This window comes from Perca flavescens, chromosome 1, assembly GCF_004354835.1.
Source record: "Perca flavescens isolate YP-PL-M2 chromosome 1, PFLA_1.0, whole genome shotgun sequence".
NCBI lineage: Eukaryota > Metazoa > Chordata > Actinopteri > Perciformes > Percidae > Perca > Perca flavescens.
The window spans coordinates 15,556,694-15,581,265 of record NC_041331.1 but is presented as its reverse complement, the minus strand read 5'-3'; the positions used below and the strand labels follow the sequence as shown (position 1 = coordinate 15,581,265).

Below are 24,572 nucleotides of genomic sequence, written 5' to 3'. Positions count from 1 at the left end.
AATAATTATTATTATTATTATTATTATTATGTCATATTTACCAGATTTTTTTGGGATAAAAACATGACACGTATCATTTCTATTTGACTCACATTTTGGACACTATTTTTCTGTCTTTAACATATTTAGTACCATTTTTTGACGAGTTAAATAATTTGAAGATGATGCACTTAAAGTATTGTGCTTCTGAATCGTGTCAAACAGCCCCATCCCTCCCCGCCCCCAGGCTCACTCCAGTGTTCTCTTTGATTGACAGGCTTCCAGGGATGGAGTCGATGCCCGGACAGCTTCGAGACGCGGGACGAGACGCCAGCTCCTCCCCGAGTTCAAAGCAGGACGCACCGAGCTTCTCCGGCCCCAGCTCCCTCAAACCAAACCAAGTGAGTGAGACTGCCCTGTACGGGGTGCCCATCGTATGTCTGGTCATAGACGGTAAGGAGAGACTCTGCCTGGCGCAGATTTCCAACACCCTGCTGAAAAACTACAGCTACAACGAGATACACAACCGCCGGGTCGCTTTGGGCATCACCTGTGTGCAGTGCACCCCCGTCCAGCTGGAGCTCCTGCGGCGCGCCGGGGCCATGCCCATCTCCTCGAGGCGCTGCGGCATGATCACCAAACGGGAGGCCGAGAGGCTCTGCAAGTCCTTCCTGGGAGCGCACAGCCCCCCAAAGCTACCAGAAAATTTCGCGTTTGATGTGACTCACGATTGCGCCTGGGGCTCCAGGGGCAGCTTCATACCCGCCAGATACAACAGCTCCAGAGCAAAGTGCATCAAGTGCAGCTTTTGCAACATGTATTTCTCCCCAAATAAATTCATTTTCCACTCTCATCGCACCACAGAGTCCAAGTATCTGCAGCCGGACGCGGCCAACTTCAATTCGTGGAGACGCCACCTGAAACTGACGGACAAAAAACAATCCGATGACATTCACCACGCGTGGGAGGATGTTAAGGCCATGTTCAACGGGGGGAGTAGAAAGAGGACTCTGCCCATGAGCGGCTCGGGAATGTCCTCGTCGATGAAATCACAGGCCTCGTCCAGCCTGGCCCAAACCAGTTCCCCTGAGATCCCTCACAAAACTTTACGGTGCGACGACAATCAGGGAAATAATAACCTGAGTTTGTCGAGCGGCGCACGGACCTACCCAGTCATCCCAGTGCCCAGCAAGAGCTTTGGCATGCTTCAGAAAATCCCCCCACCCCTGTTCTCCCACCACCCCTATGGCTTCCCCAGCTATGGACTGTGTCAGAAAAAGAGCGACGGTTTGCCTGATGCGAACAAAACCAATATCTCTGGTGTGTTTTGGCCTGGCGCGAAGGACGCCCTCTATCCTGCTTTCCCTATGTTTTGGCCTACAGCCGGCGGCCTACCCATGCCGCCCTATCCGGGGTCTCCACCCAAACCTCTCCCAGAGCTGCCGGGCGTCCGGCAGGGAGAGCTCGACCTATCGGACCAAAGCGACCGGGGCGCAAACACACCCAAAGACACCAACCACCACCCTCCCCATCAGCAGGACGGCGGAGAGCGCTGTTCCAGCTCCCAGTCCTCATCCACCAGGAACGACGAGGACAAGTCCGGGGACGAGACCCCCCAGAGGAAAATCAATTACATTTCGGCCTTCAGACCCGTAGTCAAAGACGCGGAGACCATCGCCAAACTCTACGGCAACCGAGACAGCTACGGCGCGCGCCCTGGCTACCTGTCCCCGGATTTTATCAGCGAGAGCTCCAGTTATAGATCGATATCACCGGACAGGGACAGCGCGGTGGACGAGGACGACGACCCGGACGTGGATGTGGAGTCCAACCGAGGACAAGACGAGGAGGAAGCGATCCAGATCTCTCCGGGAGGGGAGCACCATGACTCCCCCGGGCCGGACCGGGTCTCCTCGGGTGCTGAGGAGAGCCAAGAGCAGCCTGCCGCCTCCAGCCCCGCAGCATCAGCATCACCGGAGCACTCCGTGCACACTGGCTCATCAGATGAGGACAGACGGATGCGTAATGGCTCTCCTCTTCGTGAAGTAAGATTAGATTAAATGAAACTTTAATGGTCCCCGTGGGGGGAAGTCGAATTGTCGCAGTTGTGGAGAATATGAAAATAGTTTATAGAAGAGAGGAGGCCGATCAAAATATAATCACGTTCAATTGGCCTGGAATTTAAAACATCCCGATGTAGATATTTGCATATTTTCAACATTAATAAGAATACATTCTGGGGAAATTGTCATGTAACTGCCCTTCTTGAAGTGCCTTTGAGCAAGGCAGCAAGGCCAATGTTTACACATAGAGAAATATCATTTGTGATGTCATTTGTACTAATGTATCGCCCTTTTCAATAAGGATAATCAAAGTATAAAACCCTTAATGCATCGTCGTTCATTTCCATTGTCTGTTCCGTTCTAAAGCGTTCTTTTACCACCGCATTAGTGTTTTTAATGCAAAACCTTCAGCATCTTCACAACAAATTGCAGGGCTGTCGTTTTTTTTGAAGAAACAAAAAGGCCTCAATTATGTAAAGAACTGCAGTAAATGACATCCAATTGTTCTGCGTTATTGACCATGATTGTCTGCTCATTTTACAGGTGTACGCTCATGAAAAGGACGGCCACGTGCTCCTGAACGAGCCTTCGTCGTTTGTGTCGAAACACTCGAGCAGCCCCCGCAGATCCAACGGTAATTATTTAGCCAATTTATGGTTCGGTTATTAATGCAAATTGGGTCGTTTTTTGTCTCTTTTAATTTGAAATGTTTGCGCCTTGTTTATGTTTAGGTGTTCACCACGTTACTGAAATTCCGAACCAACGCAACGCAACATCCTATCAGGAGCACAAGGACAGACAAGGTTTCTAATTATTCTGTTTTTTTATATTTTAAAAAATAAATTAAAAATCCACCCATACAAATCTATTTTATCTGCTTTTACTGTATTTGTTTTTTCAGAAGCCTTTTCCGAAATCTTTGTTATATAGATGACTTATTTGTAGGTTAAATCAAGTTCTTTGTTGTTGCTGTTGTGCAGCAGATGGAGCTTTACGCATCGATATCAGCGTGCATGAAAGAGATTTGGAGAACATGGCTAAAGGTAAGAGGCTTTTTTTTAGGGTCAAGAGAGGAAAATCTGTAGCAGGTGATTCATTGTCATCAGTAATTATTCCTGTTTTGATTTGTAATTTGCCAGCCAGCAAATATATATTTACACAGCAGCCGAACGACTGACACTGCCTGATCAGCACGTTTGATTAAGACAGCTTTTGTTATTTTTTAAATGTAAGAAATAAAATGCAATACAATATAGCCAATTAAATGGTGTTTAGGTTGAATTTCTGAAATCTATAAACCCAAAATTAAACTAGAGTTGAATTAGAGTTGTTTAATTAAAAAAAAAGGAAAATTAAAAATAAACGTGGGTATTATATTAATATTAAACATTGCCTTCCACCTCGTTTTTTAAATGCAGCTAAAGGCCCACTGCCTGCTAAAGATGACGTGCCAAAATCTAAATGTCAATTTACATTTTGTTAGGCCTAAAGTGTTTCCATAGTTGTTAACCACTTAATCACGAGATGTGGGAGTTTTGACTTATTATTGTAAGAGGAAATCGTTTAGAGGCTATTAATATTTTAACGAACAGAGCTATAACCCCGAGGCACGGCAGCTAATTATTTTACAACGCTTGGAAAAACCCTGGGACTCCATTATTATGGTCTCAACCTCCGGGCAATGCATGGCAATTATTGTGGCAGCGAGCGGGAGGGAAGCGGTGGAATGGTTGTTACCAGGGATGTAAACGCACCTGAAGTCGGTTTACTGGCCTGACATAAATCTTAGTGTGCAGAAACTCAAAATATATCATAGTAAGTGGAATTAAATTGGTGTGAGGTAGATTGGGATAGAGAAGAAACCGTTTTTTTAACGATTTTTGCAGGTAGCCCATTTGTGTTGTTATTGGGGGTTATTTGCATTATGGTGCATGGTTTCTTTTTCTTTTCTTTTTTAAGTATTTTTATTGTTTTAGAGAAGATGCAATATACAGTGCAACATTACAATGTCAATTATAACAAGACATCTTTCTATTAACCCCATCCCACCCACAACAAACCCTTGTGCCGAGGAAAGGAGGACAGATAAAGAAACAAAAAAAAAAAAAAAACACCTTTCTTCTATTACTCATGATAGCAAAATAGTGGAATCAGTGGCTTTAAAATTCAGTTAAAGCAGTAAGTCTTTTAAAGTAAGCCAGTAAAGGGTCCCAATTTTTTTAAAATTTTCTGCTTGATCCTTTAAGAAAGTATTGGATTTTTTTTCTATTTTTAGAAACATCATAATATTAGAAAGTCACGTGGAGGCTTTAGGGGGTGTAGATGATTTCCATTCCATAAGTATTCTCCGTCGTTGCTATTAAGGTTACAAAAGCAACAACACTTTCCTTACTATTGGGCATTATAAAATCCACACCCCCCCACCTCCCCCCAGGTCCTATAGATCCAAATCAAAGGCTTCATTTAAGACCTTAAATATTGATGCCCAGAACTCTCTCAACCTGGAGCATGACCAAAACATGGCAAGTAAATCTGCTCCGTCCATTCTACATCTGTCACAGATGTCATCCATGTCAGAGTATATTTTGGCCAGCTTAACGTTACTATAGTGCGGTGCCTGCTTTCTTATTGCATCACTTCCTCCTGTAGGTGTCAGATGGGGTATGTGCCAGGGTTCTAGGGTGAATAATTAATGACATTTCCTTGCAACAGATGAAAAAATAAGTTGGTGTTGAAATTGACAAATTTTTTTTGGGGCTTTTGGCGTTGCAGAGGAATTGCAGAAGCAGCTTGTGGAACAAGTGGAGTTGAGGAAAAAGTTGGAGAGAGAATTTCAGCATTTAAAAGGTAGGACAAAAGTGAGTTCAAGTCCCAGAGAGCTGTGTTTTGCATCTTAAACCCTGTGCTTGCGGCCCGTGTTAGGAGAAGAGCCAGTTGTATTTTATTCTTTGAATCCAGGAATGTGTCTTTAAATGTATCCCCACAATGTCAGAGAGTTTCCATCTGATGTGGCCTTCGGTACTGTTCAGATAATTTTCAGGATCAAATGAAGCGTGAGCTGTCCTACAGAGAGGAAATGGTCCAGCAGCTGCAGATTGTTCGAGGTTGGTCTCTCTCTCTCTCTCTCTCTCTCTCTCTCTCTCTCTCTCTCTCTCTCTACTTTGTTCCTCCATAGATTATGACTGTAAAGCGGATGTAGATCAATGCTCTTTAAGCTTATGGGAAAAACAAATTTGAGCCACAAAAACAACATTTAAGTAACATACTGTATGCCATATCAACCAATCTGAACCAATTAGCCCCGAACTAAAAAAAGAAAGGAAAAGTGACACTTGCATATTGAAATATTAGCGATTTGTGTCCAGCCTTTTTCCTGTAAACTCCATATTTCTTCTCCTGCAGTCGAGTAAATTATTATGTAGATATCAGAAGGTGAAACTGAAACCACATTGTTTTGTTTGCAAAGGTTATTTTCTCCTAAATCATGCTCTGGAAAATTGAATGGACAGACCATTATGTAGTGCTGTATCAGTTACATGCAGAAGACAGCAACTAATGCCACCCGTTAAAGGATTGGTTTAATGTTACAGATGTTTAAATACAGGGTTCAAGTACACAGAGAGGGTCACTCTAAATACCATAGGGGCAAGCGGCATGCATTACACTCCTCTACTTCAGATGCAACGCAGCAGCTCACTTCAATCTTCTTTATTTTTAAATTCCTTTTTTGACCATTTATGTTTTATTTTTGGATAGACACTTTGTGCAGCGAGTTGGACCAAGAGAGAAAGGCTCGTTATGCAATACAGCAGAAGCTAAAAGGTAAATTTATCTGGACCAAAAGAGGAACATGAATACATGTCATTTTCTGCTTACAAACATAAATATGCAAGTGCTACTTTTTTTTTTTTCTTTAATATAAAACACCTCCTGTGATCAGTGTAAATTATATTTGTAGTAAGACACCATTAAAGGAAAGGTTCACTTTTTTTTCACGGCTATCTTTAAACAACAAACATATGCCCATATGTGCATGGAAAGTACTCACTTTAATTGTTCTTCCTGTCCATTATGGCTGTAAAGAGAGCCCTTCTTCAAGCAATTTCTAATTTGAGGTTTCAGCACTCTGAATTAGTCATATATTTAAGTGTCTTTCTTCCAACAGTCTTTTACATTTTTAATTTAGTCACTAACCCACCACCAGCACTCAGCACTGAAACATTGTCTATAAATGTGTTTGTGTGCACATAAAAAAGCCTGAGTGGAAACACTGAAAATTTAATTATTTAACACTCGGCTGAGGTGGAAAAGTTGATGTATCGATAAAAGCAAGATGCGACAAAGTGCAACAAAACAGACTTAGTGAATACATTGTCATCTACTGTATATGAAGCATGTAAGTTAAAAATGTCCACTGAAGAGACTTAAAATAGCGGCCGATGAAAACATCAGGTGTGTGTGGAGCCATGAGGCAACTGTAACCTTCATCTTTAATTCAACATGAAACAAACTTAAATGCCGCATTTCCATCATGTTTTCCACAGTTTGAGTTTGACTGGCACTCTTTTAGTTACGTCATCTTGTTGCGCCGATGGTTGAATGGCATTTGCCTGGAGAATTTAGCATCTCTCATCTCTGTTTGTCTCGATGAACAAACTGGATGGGAAAGTGCGTTGATTCTCATTTTCTTTTGCCAATCTGAAAATTCGGTTAAAATTGACACTACATTTGGATGAAAACCTGTCTCTGTGTCATGAAATCACACTTAAAAATATCAAGTGGAAGATGCCTATGTGTGACTCAGACTGCTGAAGCCTTCAATAAGCTTCAACTAAACTTTAGAAGTGTTTTTTATTTTTTTTTACATTTACAAGGACTGTGGATTTTGTCCCACATCACTTACAACGTGATTTCATGGGAAGGCCCTTTAAAAGAAAATTTTGTGTGTTACACTTTTTAAAGCTTTTTAATGTGTCATTTAACGCCCTGTTTGTCGTTCCCGTTTTAAACACAGGGTTAACGTTGTGAATTCAAACGTTTGTATGACAGTTTTGTTCTCATTACTGCACTATAGCTTTGAAAAAAAAAGTTTGTTGTTATGTAAATTAAGTTACATATGTTAAATACTGACAGGAGGATCAATTACAATGGCCAAGAAACAGTTTCAATGTAGATATGAGCATGGTTGTGTTGTTTTAAGAGAGACTTGGAAACCTATCATTTAACATTAGGTGCCAAAGACAAAAAAAAAAAAATTCACGTACACCTGTAATCTGAGCAATTATTTGTGAGTGTTGTCTGTGTTTGTCTGCATGTTCTCACTGATGGACTCGTTCCTCCCCAGAAGCTCATGACGCCCTTCACCATTTCTCCTGCAAGATGCTCACCCCTCGTCAGTGTACCGGAGCCTGCACCTTCAAACCTCCGCTGCTGCCTCCCTAGTGCCCGGCCCCACCCTGCACCACCCTGCATCTGACCCCAGCTCAGCCAAAAAAGACACACACATGCACGCACACACACACACACACTCGAAACTCACACTCGTCTGCCTCGAGAGCTCTCATGTGTTAAGCTCCCACCTGCAACCCAAGGGTTACCAACCTGCTGTATAGATACACCACTGATTTTACTGAAGATTGAGTGAAGTGAAGACTCGGAGAAGGTTTTGGCAGCAACACTCCCCCTCCCACCCCACCCCCCCAAAAAGAACTGAACTCTTGACTAAAACAGATCTTAAACATGAAGTTCATTCAAAGGATTTTTGATCTGAAGCTCAAAACCAAGGAGTCTACTCTGAAAAGAAAAAACAGCACTATATACATATATATATATATATCACGTGACGATGTGCAATGGCTCGTATAATTGTGATATTAAGTTCAAAATGTATCTCATTTATTATAGCTTTTGTTGCTTGTTTGAATGTCTTGGGTTTTTACATTATATTTGTTATTTATCTCGTCTTTGGTTTAATTTATCGTTTAGATTCTTTGTAACACTGTGTATGTCGTTAAGCACTTTAAATGGGCAACATTTTGGAATTTGACCATGCCGTCCTATACCAAATTCCTTAATCAAAAATCTTTGTTTAAAATAGAGTACATTATTATGAGCACTTACTTCAACGGCCGTTCAGGATTGACATTAAATAATAATAATAATAATATTTTCTGTCACACAAACTTTGAAGTGATAATTTAAAAAAAGACAACAACAGTTGAGCCATTTATAGATATCATGTACAGTTTAGACTGAGTATTTTAACACCAATTTGATCCCATCATTTTCTCTGTTTCAGGGTTTTTTCTATCATTACGTGCATCTGTAAGTCACAACAGACTAAACCAAAACCTTTCCTATCATCTGGTGGTGTTTTTTATAAGAAGACACTGTAAAAAAAAAAAAAAAAAAAAAAAAAAGTGTGTGTAATCTGCCATTCACACAGCTCCATTTCATTTTCTCTCATTTGTTGTTTCTGGCACAATCTACCTTCCCCATTTATGTATGTACCCATGTCAATATTAATAAAATGTGAAAGCCACTTTCTGCTTTCTATCCTTCCCTTTTCTGTTTCTTCCACTGGTGTAAGCACCTACTGACACCTACTGGCCTCCACACAGAAGAACTCTTCATCAAATGGATCATATTTCCTAATATTGTATTTGAGCTCAACATGATCTCTTTCATTAGGCGGCTACATCAGTGCATGACATGTCCAGTCAACTTATAATGTTTGACGTCTAGTCAGGGGAGCAGGCTGATCTAATAGTGAAATCTAATTCTTCTGATGGGAGGACTAATAGATATTGATTACACGGCTCTCGGCCCCTGGACGCTTCGTACTGAGACAGATACTCACATAATGTCACTGACACACAATGAATGTTAATTTTCTGTGAACGTAATTGCCCTCCATGGCTAAGCCGGTTCCCTGTGAATACTAACAAGGCCCGCGAAGATGAACTGAACTACTGTGGGAATGATTGGCTGCTTTAATGTCTTTTTATTTAGCTGTTTATCATTAAGAAAACTCAGATTAAGGTTGATATGCGGTGACAAGCATGGATGGATTATGTGACAATGGGACTCTGGCCACAGACATGTAAAAGACCCCCCACACACACACACACACACACACACTCCTCATACATGAGAGATGCAAAACGACTACAAGTGACATAGCCGTGTGTGTCGTTTAAAGTCTTTTTGTGTCTCTTTTGTCGTTTTGTGTCTCTTTGTGGTCATGTTACAGTTTTTTTCGATTGCTAAACGACAGTGGGCACAACTGGAGTCACATGTGCAAAACTCTAACTACAGTCTCCACAGCAGCAGTTCATGTGGACCAAACTCTAGTTCGTTTTTCATTGCTTGAACACAGTTTTCAGAACTCTACACACTTATCCCATGACTTTAACCACAATGTGCACAACACTGTAGATTTACAGCACTTTGTTCAAATGCTAACACCCTGCTGTCAAAACTGTAAACCACACATTCAAAACAGAATAGATTTCAGTCTGGTGCCTATCAAACACTGCTGATTGCAATTTTAGCTGAAAGCCTAAGCAAGTGTCTTATTTTAGACTAGTTAGTGAACATATATGGTATTTATACAGAGAAAGCTCAGAAAGTGTTTTTTGTATACAAACACCAAATAAGAATGAAACAATTCTACACTGTACCGTTTGAGAGAAACAGGTAAAAGAGCAAAGATACCAACATGTCCAGGTAAGATGTCTGAGGTTATGTACACAGCTATAAAAAAGTGAAAAACACTATATCTTTACAATAGTAAAACTGCTTTCTTACTGTTTTTCAGAAAGTAATGGAGGTGAAAGCAATAGAAACACCACATTCATTAGTATTTAGAGATGATGCAGACATCTAATGTGATGAAGAAAACCTGCCACATGATGCTGGAGAGAGGCAGGATTAGTCACACTATTCATTGGTTCTGTTATGTACCTTTTGGTTTTTTTTTCCCAGTAATTCCATAAATTACTAGACACAAAATACTTTATTGAAGAAAACTGCTGATTTTCATTTCTCTTGTTTACCTTATGTAAAAATTGGTATGGTATACAATCTAGATTTTTTTCCTTAAATAAACTATTGAGTAGTGTCAAGTCACTCAAATTGTTCAAACTGTAAAGATGAAAAACTTTGTAATTTGTGTATTGGTGTTTGATGCTAGTGTTTTTACCCTCAGTGTGTTCTGAGTGACGGTGTGTGTTATCTCAGTGAGGCCTGTGCATACTGTTTGAGACGTGTGTTAAGAGTTGTGTTGCTTTGAATGAGTTTTGCAGGTGATGTGAACTGTTTAGCTCAGGTGACTGTTGGTAGTGCAGACTGTAGTTTGAGTTTTGCACATGTGACTCCAGTTGTGCCCAATGTTGTTTAGCAATCGGAAAAAACTGTAAGTCCCTGTGGACGTTTGGCTCTCTTTGTAGTTGTTTAGTTTTTTTCTTTGTGGTTCCTTTTGCCTCTTTTTGCGGTCTTCATGTGTCTCTCTGTTGTCATTTTTAATTTCTTTGTTGTTGTTTTGTATCTCTTTGTAGTCATTTTGGGTGTCTTTGTGGTCATTTTGACTCTGTGGTCGTTTTGCTTGTCTTTCTTGTTTTGTTTCTCTGTGTTGTCGTTTTGCTTATTTTTGTGGTTTTTTTCTTCTCTATGTGGCCATTTTGTGTCTCTTTGTGGTAAAATTGGGTCTTTTTGTTGTAGTTTTGCATTTCTTTGTGGTCATTTAACGTTTACTTTGTAGTGGTTTTGTGCCTCTTTTTAGCCCTGGAGCCTCCTGACCTCGGGGTCCCTGGGCCTGGGCCCAGTAGGCCCGATCAGTAATCCATTCATAGTGACAAGTGGGGGAAAAAGTCTCCTTAACAAGGTGATTTCAGGCTTTTCTGAAAACCCTCCAAGTTGAACTGTAAACTGAGGACCAAAGAACTGAAAGCTGCATGACTACTGGCATGATAAATTATTTCATGATAATTTCTTAATTATGCAACTTTAAAAATTAAACTAGGACTTAAGGCACTCATTCAAAATGTGCCCTGTGTTCCCACATTGCTATGTGGTGCATGTACTGCCTTTGGTAATAAACTACATACTAGATGAGACCAAGTAAAGCACCCCGTTTACATATTACCACAACTTAATGATATATTGATGTTGTATTGCTTGGTGAAGATGAGGGTTTATTTCATACATATAAGAAAAACCAAAATAACTGACAAAATAAGTAATTGAAAATTTAAAAAAAATATGTGAATTAAAGAAAAGCTGCTGAAGAAAATAATGTTTCAAACAAACAAAACAATGAACCAAATATATTGGCTCGCCCAACAGGATTTTATATCTAGTATTGTTTAAGGTTGGGCAATATGATCATAAATACTGTGGGAAAATATGAATTTGTTTACTATCAGAGAGTTTTTCATAGTTCTTTCTTTCTCACCACGGTTTGCATTGTGAAAAATGTCAATTGGCAGGACTGCTTTGTGGCAATATTGGATCTTTATATGACTTTTGCATTAATTTGATTGAATACATTTGCTGAAGAAGTACTTGTAAGTACAAGTAAAAATCAAGCATTCCACATTGTTAATTAAATTCTAGTAGACAAGTATTGAATTGAAAAAGTAACTTTAGCTGTAAAATGAATTTAGTAAGAAGTGCAATAATTAAATTAAATGTAATTGTGTTGACATACAAAGTAGAAGAAAATGGAAATATGCAAGTAAAGTACAAGTACCTCAAATGTATACTTAAGCAAAAATACTCTCTTTCTACCACTGGGATTAGTCAGCTTTTCATCCATATATTATATCCATAAACTTTTTTTCAGTTCATTTTCTATATCATGACATATGTAAATTGATATATATTAATATCAAAACATAGAATTGTACAAACAGTGCGGTAATCGAGGATCTTATCCATATTACTCCTAGTGTTGTTTACATGTGCTTAAGGTAAACAGCTGTTTGTTTTCCTGCTGCTCCACAGTGAGTGCATTTACACAAGCTCAGATAATAAATCCATACACAGTAATATCAAACATTTTAAAAGAAGAATGATGTTTTATCATATTGGCTCACAGTATTTGCAGTGTGTACTACTGATCAATCATTTGCTTGTATAAACATGTGTGGTCAGCGGACACCTGTCCCATCACTGGCCATCAACAATACAGCAGATGGCAGCGCTACATAATGACATAATAAAACGTCTGGGATTCGCTCTCATATGAAACAAGCAGCAGAACTAGTTTGTCAATAGATTCTTTGTATGGACCTGGAGGGAAGGACCATTTTCTGAAAATGGATTTGGGCATAAAGCCTAATGTGTTTGGTGTGATAGTGAATTTTTGTTCAGTGTGGAACTATAAAACCATTGTACCAAGCAAATATGTCATTGCTTCGGAACAAATAGGCTATACAGGCAGTAATTCAGCACAAAACACTGAAGAGGATCTGGACCTGAGAGTTCACTTCATGGGATTTTGGATTCAGCTACATTTGAAATGATATGGCGCCACCTACTGGCTTTACAGGCACTAAACCCTTTGCTGTGCTTTGAGTTTCTCCTGTCACCGTCTGGTCCTTTAGACGGCATCCTGGTGTCTGATTTAGACATTTTTTCTGACTGTACTTCAGGCTGATTGTATAGAGAAGGCACTAGCATCAAACTAAACCCCCAAGTGACAAATGTCTTCCTTTTTCTCTTTCTTGTTTTTTATTGGTATTTTAGGAATACAAATCCAAGTTCACCACTACGAGTGCCTGAAATTGTCCAGGGCTTACCAGTACTGAGCACCGGGCCGGCAGTTCTTTTTATTTTTTAAGATAATTTTTTGGGGGGCTCTTCCCTTTAATATATAGAGACAGTGGATTGACTGGAAAGGGGGGAGAGAGATGGGGGACAACACACAGCAAAGGGCAACAGGCTGCACTCGAACCCACGCCACCGCAGGACCCAGCCAACATGGAGCGAACACTCTTACTGGGTGAGCTAGAGGATGCCCACCAGGCTGGCACTTCTGATTTTTGTCCACATGAGTAGCCTTACTTCTAATTGTTATCAACGGTATTATTAGGCTAATATCATAGACTCTGTAATACAGTCTGATATGTATACTAAAATAGGCTATGTATCATGATTTATTAGGAAAAACCAAGCACCTTTATGTAAAATCAGACATTCAGCACCCCCATATAGATCGAATGGAATGACTCTTTGACTTATAACCACATTTTATTTTTTATTTTTTTCACATTTTGTACCAATTTACTGTGTCAAAGTTGTTTTGTGCTCAACATGTTGAAAATGTCACAATCACAACGGAAGTGGAAACAGGAATGTTCAAGCATGTACAAAACCTTCAATCTCTTGGCATGTAATTTTCTTTATTAAGTGTAAGCAACAGCCTTGCAACAGTCTTGGAATTTATATTCAATCTCAGTCAACACTGAAACTTTTTGACGTCTCTCAGCGAAGTTAAATTGTTTAGAGTTGTGCGTTACCATAACCACATTTTCAGACACTGCGATGAGTTGAGTGTGAGATTAGTAGTTGAATCAGGCTCCTTAGATTGAGTCGTTAGATAGTCGACTATTCTGGGTTACCCCTACCAGATATACATATGAATATATCCAAGACACTTGTGATGATCATGTCATGCAACTTCTGAATTAGGGTACTGCCACCTTTTTTGGACCAATTCAGGCACTGACCACTACTCTACCCAAGCCTTCATATTATATTAACACTTTGGAGTTTCCAGATTTTATGTATTCAGTTAAAGGTTCGATTATATTGTTTATTTCACTTTCCAACATCAATGCCCAAATGCTGTGTCAAAGTATTCTCCATTATTCTGGTGAAAAAACATTCTAATTGTAAAATGTAATACTCAAATCTCCAGGCACAATCCAGGAAGGACACAACGTTTTGTTCTCTATTCTGCACTTTTGCAGGGTCTCATAATTAAAAAAATTAAAAGTATGAATGTTCAAATTTTGACAAAAGGGCACATAACCAAAGAAAGTGATTACTACTTAATTTTACTGTATTACGTCCAGCTCTTTTTATTTCAGACTTTGTCAATCTCCCTCCAAAGCCACAGATGGCATTATACAAGGGTTGAGTAGTACTCCCCATTATAAGTTAACTAACCTTGTTGTGTAAAATAGAACTTTCCGTGGAAAAGTAATTTTAAAAAAACCTCTGTGGAGCCGAGCAAAATGTCCTCAGTACCCCTCAGTACAGAACCAGCTGATGCTTGCTCTCCAAACTTTTATAAGAAGCACACATTTTCAAGTTTCAGATTCAATCATTTATTTCCATTTAAATGACAACTTGATTGTAATTTGTCTTGGTGTGTGCTTGTATGGACAAAAACAATACAATACCAATACACGTCTGCCTCAACATATCGAAATACTCTAACAGAGTAAATGAAACACAAGTGTCTGGTGCTGTTACGGAATCAAGTAGTTTAATTACGCATCATTTTTCCTGAAGGAAGGGGGACAAAAAGCATATTGGCTGGATGAGAGGGGTCTGTGGTCATTTTCAGACCCATCTTAAGCATGCAGGTGTTATAAATATCACAGATGCTTGGCCAATCTTGCAGTTTCCATAGCACACTGTGATATAGAATGTGAGAACACACTCTATCACAGCTCTGTAAAAATCACACATCCCTCTGCCTTTAACACATACCTTAAACTTCAATGTCACAGAAGGAACCAGCGATGGTGGGCTTCTTGGGTCATAAACTCAGGTTTGAAACTCAGGTTTTATTAGGACCACAGCAGACAGTTCAGCTCACCACAAACATTTAGTAAATCATTCCTTTTGATATATGATCATCTTGGTGATACCAGAACTTTCACGTACAACTATCTCTGCTTTTCTGCCAGCTTATTTACGGACAATATGTAAAAAGATAAATAAGAGGGAGGTTGTATTTGTCATCGTTAATAAGTATGATACGCTGATCTACGTACTCCCCCAGTTCGAACAGTTTTTGTAAGATTTGAAAGATTACACTAATATGAACAATTCAAGTTAAGAGTACAGTGGAGTCTGCTGGGATTAAATTACATGAAAATATGATCCACTCAAGAAAAGAAAACATGCTTGAATGTGTAATACTCTGGTTGCTGTTTCTTGAAAATTCTTCTTTGACTTTCAGGGTCACTTGAACAGATCTAATAACACCTGACTTCATTATTCTGCATGCCATTCTTCTGCTCTAGTCATATTATATATATTTTTAGAAAAAAACTTTTTTGTTAGCTTTGATGCCAGGCACAGTATTAATTATACCCTGCACACCCCTGACAAGACCAAATGAACATTATGTATGATTATGCATTGTAGATATTCACTTGGATCTAACAGCTTTGCTATGACAGAACAATACATTTCAGTTTGTCAAAGAAATTAGCTCAAAATACATTGCAATTTGTCAGATTTATCTTATCTATCTAATCTTCCACACAGTAATGCTTTTAGATTACCAGTAGTTGGGTTACAGGCTGGATGGAAGAATAGACTCAGATAGCTGAAGAATGATTTGACTGATCTGGGCCAGATGTGTCTTCAACTTGGCACTGCTGGTCTTAAGTCAGCGCTGGCATAGAGAATATGAGCCGAGCATGTTGAGGTGTGGCACTAATGGCACAGTTTTATAAAGATGATTCCAGAGATGACCTGCATATTTGACTAATAATGTTTGTTTGTTTGTTTGCTTTGACATAAAAACCAAACCCAGTGGAATATCATTTCAGCTGTTAATGTTAAAAAAAAATCCAGGCATATTACATAGCTGCTTTTTTAATGGGTGCAAAAAGAGAAACAGGTCAATGAATGAATTGTCAGCAATGTCTAGGTCATTCAACAAGTTAAGACTCAAGAATCCAAATGTGAGTACATTTTTTGTTTGTTTATTGTCCCTGTGGGGAAATTAGGTTGCAGCAGAAATCACGAGGCATTTTTGACAAGACAAGAAAAACAAGACCACAACCATCATTTTTGACATATAAACATCACTACGCATAACATAGACACAACATAACATAGATTGCTTGTCGGCTGTTCATATGTCAATTTTATTACGTTCTAGTTAAGACGACACAAGATAAGATGAGATTTATTGATCTCCAGAAGGCAAATTTGGTTGCACAAGGACAGAAACAAGTGCAGAGAAATGGAGAAAGTAAAAAATATGCTTTCCTTGCAGGTACTGCAGGTGGGCGTGGCAGAGGGTGTTGTTAGTAGAGTCAGAGCCTGTCTATGGAGAGCCTGTTCACTCCCTATCTCACTCCCTATTAGCCCCATTGTACCAACCCGGAATTTTCCCGAGAGTGGAAGTTCTCCCCTTATTAGACATTCTCTGGTAGAGTGGAGGATCCTGGGCTCTGTGAGCTAGTGAACTTTTAAAAAGGCCTTTTGAATTCAATTGTGCTCCCCTCCTCGCTGACACACAGTCATCCTGGCCTTGGTTGCTTTTTGGTTACAAACACTACACATACATTCTTTCACTCATGCACTGAACTCATTGATTACACATCCCACTGTTAGTTTAAGTTTATTTTTGCTTTATGATTTAAACTAACACATTATTTGTTAATTGGCTTGGTTGAGTGCATCTCCTTATTTTTTTTGTCATGGCCATGCGGCCTGGTTTGTGACAGCATTAATATAGAATATAATAGAAGTTCTAATATTCTTCTATAATGTTATTAACTCAAGGCCAATTTACTTTCTGGAGCTTTCAATTGCATCCCACGGTCTTCATCAGTGGATGGAGTTTGCTCAGTATTACGACCAAAATCCATCCATCTTGAAGAACGTGAGATCTGATTAAAAGGTCTGTAGAAAAACTAAAAGCGAGTGAGAGTTTGCTGTGGGTAGAAATAAAAGAAACGCCAGGACTTGAAGTAGAGTGAGACCTGTTCCTGCAGCTCTCCCTCTCCGTCTCTGTCACATGGGCAATGCATGTGTAGAACAGCCAATAGGAATGCTCTTTCTCTCCTTTGAAATGACCTGCAATTTGTCAAAAAAAAGAGCCAAGAGGTGTAGAAGTCTAGTTTTCTCCCAGACCACTTGAATCACAATATGCTAAAAATATTATTATTATATTACAAATATTGCCCAATGATGGGAAAAAAAACTACCTGCTGCAGTTTTAAGATTAAGTTGAGATTGAAGCTAGGTTTTTTTCTTTAGGAACAAATCTTGTTTTACTTTTTCTGCCAGAAAAAGGCTAGTTGATGCCACATTTCTCTCTATTATTGATTATGGTGATCTGTTGTACATGAATGCCACATAAAAGTGTCTTCAGATGTTGGATGCTGTGTATCATGGAGCTTTAAGGTTCATTTCAAATTGCAGACCCCTCACTCATCACTGTACTTTACTCCACAGTAAATTTCCCCTCTCTGTCAAATCGCCGGCTTACTCACCTTTATATGTTCATATACAAAGGCATTTTAGGCAGGCTCCCATGTTATATATCTGAATTTCTTTCTTTTACACAAGAGTACTTATGGTTTACGGTCCCGGAACACTATTTCATTGAATGTATACCTCAAGCCAGGACAGAGTTGTTTAAAAGGGCTTTCATGTTTGCTGCACCTTCTACTTGGAATGACCTACAGAAAACACTCAAACTACAGTGTCTAATTTCCTTAAATGATTTTAAAGGTTATGTTAAAACCATAGAACATGAGTCCATCCACACGTTTTAACTAATGGTACTTTTATTTAATTGAAATGCACTTGAGATGTCTTTGCCTCTTTTGTGATTGTTTTGTGATTGTAAATTGTTTTTATATGTAACAAACTTGTGCTGCTATCTTGGCCAGCTCTCTCTTGAAAAAGAGATTTTCTATCTCACTGAGACTAACCTGGGTGAATAAAGGTTAAATAAAAAATAAAAAAAATGTTTTTTCCTTCTATCATTTCTGTTCTTGAACGCACCCCTGTCGCTGTGTGCGCGTTCACGCAGCAGCTCTGCGCGTCCCAGTCATGTGACAGCACCTCACCACGCCTGCGCAAAGAAATACAAGATGGCGGAGAGTGCGGAACTGAAGGTAAGGCGCAGCCTAAAATCATTACAATTTTACTCGTTTAGCAAGCGTTTAATTGTCAAGTCACACAGCGCGGCAGTGATGTTAAGCCCCGGGGACCTGAGATGATGTCACATTTGAATGTTTATGGATCAAACACAGTGGAAACTTTATTGAATCCGCGAGCGCCAAAGCTTGCGCGAGCATGTTTATGTTGATATTGAGACGCGCTGGTTTTCTTGAGTACAACAGCTGCTCGCACTTTTTAACCCATCCGCTGTGTGTTGTTTTAACACGAATAGGCAGCGGTTCGCTTCAGGCTACCAGAGCTGTCTCTGTCCCGTGTGTTTGATTTAGAATTTAGGGAGAAAACAGCCCGAGCTCGAGAGCATTTTGTCGCGCCGATAGCCTCCAGAATGTCTTTGAATGTGACAGCGGCTTCATGTTTGAAAGCATGCACACACATGGACGGTATGCGTGATTATAAAGTTGGTACCTGACAGACGCTGAGTCTGCCTGCAGCTGAAGTAGGCTAACGTCACCTGGCCTCTTTATTAATACCTGTGTGACTCACTTCACCTGTTGATACAGGCATAATAAACGTGTAACGGTGCACTGGCTGCAGATCAGCCGTTATATCAGTGTCCAGGTCGTCTACTCTCAGAGATCCAGTACTCCGAGCCTACTAATACCAGACTGTGAAAATACTTCTCTTCAAGTAACAACCTTAACTTAAGTATATAGGTGTTATCAGCGGATTTTGTCAAAAGTAAACATACTCATTATTAGGGTTGGGTATCGTTTGGTTTTTTTTCGATTCCGGTGCTAAATCGATACTTTTAAAACGGTGCCGGTGCCTAAACGGTGCCTGAACCGGTACTTTTCAATAAAGTTAAAAAAAAAAAAAAATAAGGGTAGTAAACAACAGTCAGTGACTTGTTTATTGCTAAGGACAGATTTAATAATAAAGATTTATTATTAAAGGCTAAAGATTTAATAATAACGTAATAACTATAACAATAACTTATTTCACCAGTAAATTGCTGTTGAACCCCAGATGGGAAAAGGGTATTTTACAATTACTGTCATTGCACCACGAGGCTACCAGTTTTAATTGAATCTGTGTTGTTTAATTCCGACAATGGCAGCTGCAAGTGAACGCACCGTCTGTGTTGTTTAATTCCGACCATATAAACATACTGTATATCTATGAATTGCGACAACGGCAGCTGCTGCGCTGCAGAGCAGACTGTTACATCCCGCTGTTGAAGTCCTCCACAGTGAAATACAGTCACACTTTACACTGTTTAACGTTAGCTGTCAGCATTTTAACCGTGATTAATCCAGCTGCTAGCTAAAGGTAGGCTAACGTTACATGCTGTCAGGTGTAGTGTAAAGTCAGGCACCGAAATGAGGCACCGAAACTTTCGTTCTTATTCGGTCTCGTTACTACCGTTTACGTCGGCACCGGTTCCCTATTGGCACCGAGTTTCGGTACCCAACCCTACTCATTATGCAGAAAATTGGTCCCTGTTAGGAGGTGTTTTATATCATGTTTCTGGATGACTATTACTGCTGCATCACTGTGTGTTGCATTTTACTGCTGTAGCCTAGATGTTTATGGTTGTTCTAATTATAACTCCTTTATATACCCTTAGGTAATTTAATCTACAGCACTGCATCGTATTCTATAATTGTGTTTGTAGCTTCGCTGTGTGGCTGTCTTCATGGTGTCGAATCAGTCCCTAGTTTCAGCTTTGTGACTATGAGTTTGCCAGCTAATTCAAGACAAGTTAACAGTGTATTTATTTTAGAAGGTTAGAGATGTTTCTCAACACATAAACACTTCAGCCTTCAGTTTATCACAAACATTTAAAATCAACACCTATGCAGACGCGTGGTTTTCACTGAATAGAAAGGGTATGAAAACTTGTAATCTGAGAAGTAACTAAAGCTGTCAGACAAATGTCTTGAAGTTAGAAGTACAATATTTCCTCTGAGATGGAGTGGAGTAGAGCATAATGAAGCATAAAATGGAAAATGCTCAAGTAAAGCACAAGTACCTCAAATTTGTACTGTAAGTAGAGTACTTGATTAAATGTGCTTAGTTCCACCACTGGATTTTCATCGCTGGTGCACCTTGCCTTTTACACGAATCGGTTTGCTCGGTAAACCGATTCGTGAAAAAAACACTTTTTTAATTTGACTTTTATAAAGCAGAGTTGGAACATATCTAGCAGTTATTGATCAGAGTCTTGGGCTATTTTTAGACTTTCCCTGCTGGGTTTCCACTGCCTGTGGATCTATACATGCTCCTTTGTGCCAGCTGTTCAGCTACACAGACAGTAATGAAGCTGAACACTATGCCATTGCCTCCTTTGAAAAGCCAGATGTGGTCTTGCAGTATACACTGCCTATAGTTTTATATATGCTGTCCCTGATTAATGAGTTAAAGGTGCTCTAAGCGATGTTGGGTGATGTCACTTCTTGTTGACGTTCAAAGTATTTTCAAACAAAACACACACACAGAGCCCCTCCCCGGGCACACAGCGTCTGTCTCCATCAAAACAAGAGATCGGCTGGCGAAATTCACAAGTTCACGAAAGGTTGGTATCTCTTAAACACTAGGGCTGTGCTCGATTGAAGAAATTCTTAGTTGACTAACACTCATTCAATTGTATCGACTAATCGATGAGTTTATTTAATCAACAGAACTGTAAATCTGAGTTTCTCCGCAAAGAGTCATGCAAAAGCACCACTTTAATTATTGTTTTTACCAGAGATGTGCTCGTGCGTTTCTTGGAAATAAGTCATTCAGCATGAAAAAAGCATAAAACATGACTAATTGACTAAAGAAATCTAAGTTGACTAAGACCACATCGACCAATTAGTCGACTAATCGACTAAGAGGGAGCAGCCCTATTGAACATCTTTACACAATCACACATTAAAAAGTGCTATAAAAATATTTTATATTCTGAATACAATGTTGTCAGTGTGTTAATGTTGGAGCCCGACCTGACTCTTAGCAAACAAGTAATTGCGGCTGCTTTAGAAAGTTAACTAGTCGCAAGTTTGCGGTAAAATGCAGTTGGGTTGTCGAGGTCACTATATGTAGCAGCTGTGAATCAAATAAACTTATTATAAATAATGTTATGTCTTTTTTTTTTTTTACTCTTACACTGAAAAAGGCACGTGTTGAGGATGAGGACCAGCCTGAACCGCACAAACCGCAAAAACGCACCACAAACGCCAACAAAAACAAACTGGCCAACCTGCACCACGAAACATAACAGTGTTCCAGCGTTCCAGCCAATAATCGACAAGAAGGATTTGGGGTTGGGGGGGTTAGTGCGCGGAAGCACGGAAGGGAGGGAGAGGGGACGGCTTGAGGAGGAGGGAGGGTCGAGCTAGCCTCCGTTTTGTTTGACAATACTTTGAACGTCAACAAGAAGTGACATCACCCAACATCGCTTACAGCACCTTTAATTAGCAGTTAAGAAAAAGATTGTATAGCATATTTACATTTTTATCACACAAAAGACATTTAAAAAATAATTTTAATAAGTGAATGTATCTCCTCGGTCCATATGCACCGTGTGGTGTAGAGAGCAGTTATGTTGTGTGTGATGTTTTGCACTGGGCCAGCCTGACTCTTGGTTCTAAGGCTGCAAACACACAGCAGTGGCAGGACTCATCAGACCACCAGAAAGAGAGAGTTCAGAAGCTGTGGATGCAGAGAATATTAATTAAAAGGGGTGTTTGTATATAAACATAGCCCCTATTTGCTCTGCATGTAGGGCTGCAACAAATTATTTGCAGTCTGTTTACTTTATTTTACATTTTTCATTTCATTTTTTCTAACTGTCCAAAAATTGTGAAACAAACATCACATTTTCAGAACTTGAAGGGATGCCTTTAAATCGCTTGAATTGTCCAACCAACATGGGAAGCTGAAACTTTATTTAGTATTTTTGTGTGGGAAAATAACTAAAATGATTAATTTAGAATAGTTGCTGATTAATATTTGACATAGTTTGGCCCTACCTGCTTTGTTTTGATTTCAGTCAAAATAACCTAATTTAGCACATCTTCCAAAAACATCTGTAACTTTGCAGTAGGGCTTCAGCTTTGCAGTACTAATGCTTATTTTCATTATTAAAATGATTAATGTGAATCAGTTGGTCTATAAAATGGCAGAAAATAGTGAAACATACCAATTACAGTTTCTTATAGCCCAAGGTAACGTCTTTAAAATGTCTTGTTTTATGCGACGGTGAAAAACCCAAAAATATTGAGTTAACTAAAGAAAAGCAGCTGCAGATGTTCCCAACTGAGAGCATACAACAAGGAAATGATTGGGATTTTTGCTTAAAAAAAACTGATTGCTTTACTTTTGTCTACTCTTATATACAGTATATTGGTTTATACTGCTGCACTTTTTGTTCATGGTTGCCTTAGGCTGTATATTATTAGAGCTTATACGCTGAATTGGTGCATGCATCTGCGATGCAGTCATCTTAGGCAAAACCTGTGCCTGTGAAAGCCTCTGATGTTGCCGGGCCCCCTGAATGTGTTCTGTTGCATCGCATTTTGTTTCACAGGAGCCCCGATCCGCCTCAGCTCCTTTGAACTGTCTTCTCTCTTCTCTGGCAGCAGCAGTAGCAACCTGGCAATACATATAACTGTCTGTGCTCTGGTGGCTTATAGGTGGAGACAGTCTATTTGTAGAGCCTGTGGCTAGGTTAATCCCTAATGATACAGGCCCTCTTCTCTGCTCCTCTACATCCTTTCAACACCTGCCTATTGCGCTAGTTGTCATTACTATTATCGCTGCAGTTAATTTTCAGTTTAACGAGAATTAGACGTTGGAAGTCACCAGTCACCAGAGTGAATGATAACTGTTCTCAGCTGTTGGTGTATTTAAAGCTTATATGCATGCGCAGATGTTGGCGCGTGTTTTCAAGCTCAGACAGACACACAAGTACTGGAAATGTAAAAATCTGATAGGTGTAGGCCTGTAACAATTATTAGCTATATAATTGTCTAACCGCAATTTTTTGACATAATCGCGGTTATTTTGTATAACCATAATTAAAGCATTAGAGCATTTTTTAAATGAGATTGGTCACACTATTGTTTGGATCCATCAAATGCTTTTGCAATGCCGGCGTAGCATCACCTAACAGTAACGTTAGCTAGCCTATGATGTGCTTTTATTTTTCTAATCTGTAAAGAACAATTTGTTTGCTCACTTTTGCTAAGGTATGGGTAGGGGTATGACTGTTGATGGTAATTGTTGATTTTGTTTAGATGTGCCAAATTGTAACTATATTAGTGATTATTGGTGTAACTGTTTAGTAGGGTTGTGCAAAAAAATCGATTCATATTCGAAATACGATTCAAGCTCTACCAATTCAAAATCGATTCATAGTATGTAAATGTAGTTACGTTTCCCATGTGATTTCCAGAAATCGATTCTTATTTACAAAAAAAAATTGAATGTTTACTGCAGTCACATGGGAAAAGTAACTACATTTACATACAGTGAATCGTTTTTGAATCGAGAATAGTTTTTGAATCAAATCTTGTACCATAAAAATCGATATCGAATCATGACATTTTCTGAATCGTGCACCCATACTGTTTAGCTAAAGTTATGCTAGCGGCATTTAGCAACTCCAAACGTCTTGGGCTGTAGCCGTCTAAAGCCAGAGAAATTAAACACGTTCTGTTTTTTGTCTATGATTAATGCTTTGTTTTTATTGACGGGAATTATCGCTGGGCGATTTTTTCCCCTAAAAAAATCTGCGATTTATTTTATAAAAAACTCGATTTGATTTTTACCCCCTTCCATTTAAAACAAAATAACTGCAAACTGTAAATATATTTTAAAAATATATATTTATTGTATTTAATTAAAGTGCATCAACATAAACAAAATTGCAAAGGCAAACCCTTTCTCAAACTGAAAAGTCACTGTGCAGTGTGCAACAAAGATTGTTAAACATCCAAATTATTTATACTGTATTTGGACTGAAAAAAAATCTAAAAAAATCGATTTTTTGAAAATATGAATCGATTTGACCTACCAACTCGATTTTTAAATCAAATCGATTTTTTTCCCAGCCCTAACGGGAATACATTTTCTATTTTAAATTTTTTGTTCATTTAAAGGTCCCATGGCATGAATATTTCACTTTATAAGGTTTTTTAACATTAATGTGCGTTCCCCCAGCCTGCCTACGATCCCCCAGTGGCTAGAAATGGTGATAGGTGTAAACCGAGCCCTGGGTATCCTGCTCTGCCTTTGAGAAAATGAAAGCTCAGATGGGCCGATCTGGAATCTTCTCCTTATGAGGTCATAAGGAGCAAGGTTACCTCCCCTTTCTCTGCTTTGCCCGCCCAGAGAATTTGGCCCACCCATGAGAGAGAGAGAGAAATCATGGCT

General features: G+C 39.3%; 1 protein-coding gene and 1 pseudogene across 1 annotated transcript; both read left to right on the top strand.

Moving 5' to 3' along the window:
• The first annotated feature begins 266 nt into the window (after positions 1–266).
• Positions 267–7,756, top strand: skor1a (SKI family transcriptional corepressor 1a). The gene is made up of 8 exons (XM_028601423.1): positions 267–2,024; positions 2,586–2,676; positions 2,774–2,845; positions 3,023–3,085; positions 4,815–4,889; positions 5,072–5,146; positions 5,799–5,864; positions 7,387–7,756. The coding sequence occupies exons 1-8, from the start codon at positions 267–269 to the stop codon at positions 7,482–7,484; spliced, it is 2,298 nt and encodes a 765-aa protein (XP_028457224.1). The 3' UTR covers positions 7,485–7,756.
• A 10,336-nt stretch (positions 7,757–18,092) lies between these two features.
• The window catches only part of LOC114563220 (E3 SUMO-protein ligase PIAS1-like), a 63,840-nt pseudogene continuing 57,360 nt past the window's right edge, over positions 18,093–24,572 (top strand).